The sequence below is a fragment of the Otolemur garnettii genome, unplaced genomic scaffold, assembly GCF_000181295.1.
Source record: "Otolemur garnettii isolate 467f Iridium unplaced genomic scaffold, OtoGar3 scaffold00018, whole genome shotgun sequence".
Lineage (NCBI taxonomy): Eukaryota > Metazoa > Chordata > Mammalia > Primates > Galagidae > Otolemur > Otolemur garnettii.
This window is the reverse complement of record NW_003852413.1, coordinates 3,464,868-3,468,037: the sequence shown is the minus strand read 5'-3', so window position 1 is coordinate 3,468,037 and position 3,170 is coordinate 3,464,868. Positions and strand designations below refer to the sequence as shown.

The 3,170-nt window shown below is 57.3% G+C and overlaps 1 protein-coding gene across 2 annotated transcripts in view; it reads right to left on the bottom strand.

The window, feature by feature from the left end:
- Positions 1 to 3,170, bottom strand: part of LGALS3BP (galectin 3 binding protein) — an 8,999-nt gene that overhangs the window by 3,619 nt on the left and 2,210 nt on the right. Inside the window, exons 1-4 of one of the 2 annotated variants that reach the window (XM_023511253.1) lie at positions 3,057 to 3,160; positions 2,762 to 2,836; positions 1,523 to 1,714; positions 198 to 329 (exon numbers count right to left, since the gene is read on the bottom strand). In XM_023511253.1, coding sequence (XP_023367021.1) covers positions 198 to 329; positions 1,523 to 1,714; positions 2,762 to 2,813 — 376 coding nt within the window. In that variant the 5' untranslated portion in view covers positions 2,814 to 2,836; positions 3,057 to 3,160. Of the gene's footprint in view, positions 1 to 197; positions 330 to 1,522; positions 1,715 to 2,761; positions 2,837 to 3,056; positions 3,161 to 3,170 lie in introns of those variants that run through there. The other variant, XM_012803246.2, reaches the window with a different exon arrangement.

Sequence of the window (3,170 nt, the reverse complement as noted above, 5' to 3'; positions counted from 1 at the left end):
ACTTACACCTGCAGAGGGTGCACTGCCCAACAACGGTTGAATGGCGTGTCCCTTAGCCAACTCCAGCAGCAGCTGGGTGGGGAGCTTGGGACCTGTGGTGCAGAGCCAGGGCCCCCGTGTGCAGAGAGGTGAACTGGTTTGCACAGGGGTGAACCTTCTGTGGGGGCATGCCGGACAGCGGGGGCACAGTTGCTCACCGTTGGTGCAGACCACGCTGGCGTCCTGTGTGTGCCTGCAGTTGCTCTTCAGCCAGCCCAGGGATTTGCAGTTGGCCAGCGAGGGCTCCGTCCCTGTACACTCCACCTCATCCAGCATGACGGGGCCCGTTCCTGTTGGTACAGCAGAGGTCAGAGGCTGGGGCTGCGGGGGAAGGCCCTGCCACCAGGGCCACTCCTCTTAGAGGCATTGGAAAGAGCAGTCACAGCGGCTACAGAGGGACCAGATGTCAGAGCCTGGCAGTCCCACGGCCCTGTCAGCCCCTCCCTGCTCCATGTTCCCCGCCTGGCCCTGTCTGCAGACAGGGCTCTCCCCAGGTCTAGTCACGGTGGAAATTCGCGTGGGGGTTGGGTTTATTACTGTAACATCGCACCATAACTCCGCCTTCATCCTTATAAGGTTTAACAGCTGCTTATCAGAGGCATCAATTCCTAGAGCAGGATGGATGCGCTGAATCCATCACTGAATCCATCACTGAATACAGCAGCACCTCCATAGCTGCCCACCCCCACACTGACCCACTCCTTAAAGTGACCTCACGCACCACATGTATGTGTCAGTATAGCAGGCCCCGTTCCTTTCCTGGCCACCTCTGTATGCTGACCATGTGTGACAGTCCCCTGGGCGGCCACCTCACAGCGTTCTACAGTGTTTGGATTATTTCTCTTCTTTTCAGAATCACAGTCACTGTGTCAGTGGAAACCTTCCTGCAAACAGAGTTTTCGTCTTTTTTTTTTTTTTTTGGAGACAAAGTCTCACTATCGCCCTCTGTAGAGTATCATGTCGTCACAGCTCACAGCAACCTCAAAGTCTCAGGCTCAAGCAATTTTCTTGCTTCAGCCTCCCAAGTAGCTGGGATTTCAGGTGTCTGCCACAATGCCTGGCTATTTTTTTGTTGTAGTTGTCACTGTTGTTTAGCTGGCCTGGGCTGGGTTCGAACCTGCCAGCCTCGGTGTATGTGGCCCATGCCGTAACCACTGAGCTATGAGAGCTGCCAAACAGAGTTTTCTTTTGAGGGTAAATGTTTCAAGAGGACAAATTCCCCAGAGTGGAGTTTCTGGGCTGCAGGGAACAAGTGCGCAGTGAACCTCTGGAATCCCCCTAGGGAGCCTGATCTGCAAAGCTTTGTCCTTGCCTTCTTGTCCCTGAAAATCCTGCAGGCTCAATTACTAAGCAGATATCCAATTTGCATGTCTTTGATGTCTGCCTGCTCTTAGTGGATTTGCCCCTTTTGAGGGTGGCTGCTACACAATGGGGACAGGGACAAGGACAGGGAAAGGGATGCGGACAGGACAGTGGCCCCTACCTTTCCCAAAGGCAGCCCTGCCCAGAGCCTCCGTGGCATTCTCAAATCCCAGGGCCCGGCAGACGACGCTGGCATCAGTCAGGTCCCACAAGTTGTCACACACGGTGCCCCACTGGCCCCTGTAGAAGATCTCCACACGGCCCTGATTGGCAGCACCCCCATCGGCCAGCCGCATGTCACCATCCTCCAAGCCTGTGGGCAAAGATCGAAGGATGAGGCCGGCCAGCTGCATCTACCCACACGCACTGCCCGGGTCGTGTGCCTGTGCTGGTGGCAGGAAAGTTGTCCCCAGCTGGGCTGACCTGCTGAGCTTATTTCCCAGAACTTTGCCCTCTGTGCATGGGGTGCTCACTAGGGAGGAAGGGAAATGGACACCCCTCAACACACACAGGGACCGAACCCACCTTTCCTCGGCTTTAAGATCTGTGCCCTTCACTCTATAGGTGGGAAAGAGGTAGAAAGAGCCCTCAGTTTTCCAGTTCCTGACCCTGGAGGGGCAGGAGGTCCATGCAGATTCCACCCGCCTACAGCTTGCGGGTGCTGGCCAGTGGGGCAACAGGCCCTCTGAGTCCCAGAAGCATGGTAGGATGCTGCCAGGAGGCACGCTTCTGGAACCTGGTCCCCTTCTGCCCCTGCCACGGTCAGGCAGGGGCCGGTGCCTGAGTTCTAGGGCTGTCTAGGCCAATGGGCAATACTCACTGGGGGCACCCTAGGCTTCCGTGGGGTCACCAGGGTGATCAAGGCCTCCTGGGGCTCACAGCATACAGGGCACAAGGAAAGGCACTTGGGACCCCTGGAGAGTGTGACCTGTGCTCAGATGTTGCTATCTCGTGACACCCCCAGCCATTGTCTGGTTTGATCAGACTTCCAGTTCCCATGGGCTGGTATGGAGAATTCCTTGACATGCTCTCAATAATCTGTACCTCATCTGAGCCCAGGTGAGCCCCAATCCCATGTAGGCCCTAGGAGCCATCACCACTGGGGTGTCCAGGGTTTCACTGGGAGAGAAGATGCAGCTGACCCTGGGACCAGGCACCCAGCAGGTCAGAGAAGACCCAGCTGACCCTGGGGACCAGGCACCCAGCAGGTCAGAGAAGACCCAGCTGACCCTGGGGACCAGGCACCCAGCAGGTCACCTCCTTTCCTTCCTCATTTACTGCAGGGCAAGCGTTAACCCCAGAGCGAGTGTGCAGCAGCCTCACAGACTTGCTTTTGGCATTTCCTGGTGGCTCCACTCACCTTGAGTCCCTATAACCAGCAGCCACATCCAGAGGAGTCCTGGGAGGGCCATGGCCGTGCCAGGAAGCTCTGACCCTGCAGCAGAAGGAAGCAGCAGATTAAGACACGGGGGCAGGGTGGCCCCAGCCCGAGGTGCTGGTCTGCCATGGTCCTTCACTTAGGCTTGAGGATGGCCCACTGTGAGGCAGGCGGGCCCCCTCTCTTGCACAGCCAACTATGATCATGGGCGAATGTGATGAACACTGTGGATATGGAAGCCCTGGTGTCATAGGTGCTCCTGGCAGGGGCCCCTCACCTGGTCTGCAGGGCGGCCTTCAAAGGAAGGGGTGGCTGTCTCCTGGAAGAGGAGCCAAGAGGTGAGGGTGGAAGCTCCGGGCAGCCTGGTAAAGGCTGGGCTTTATCTTCAAGA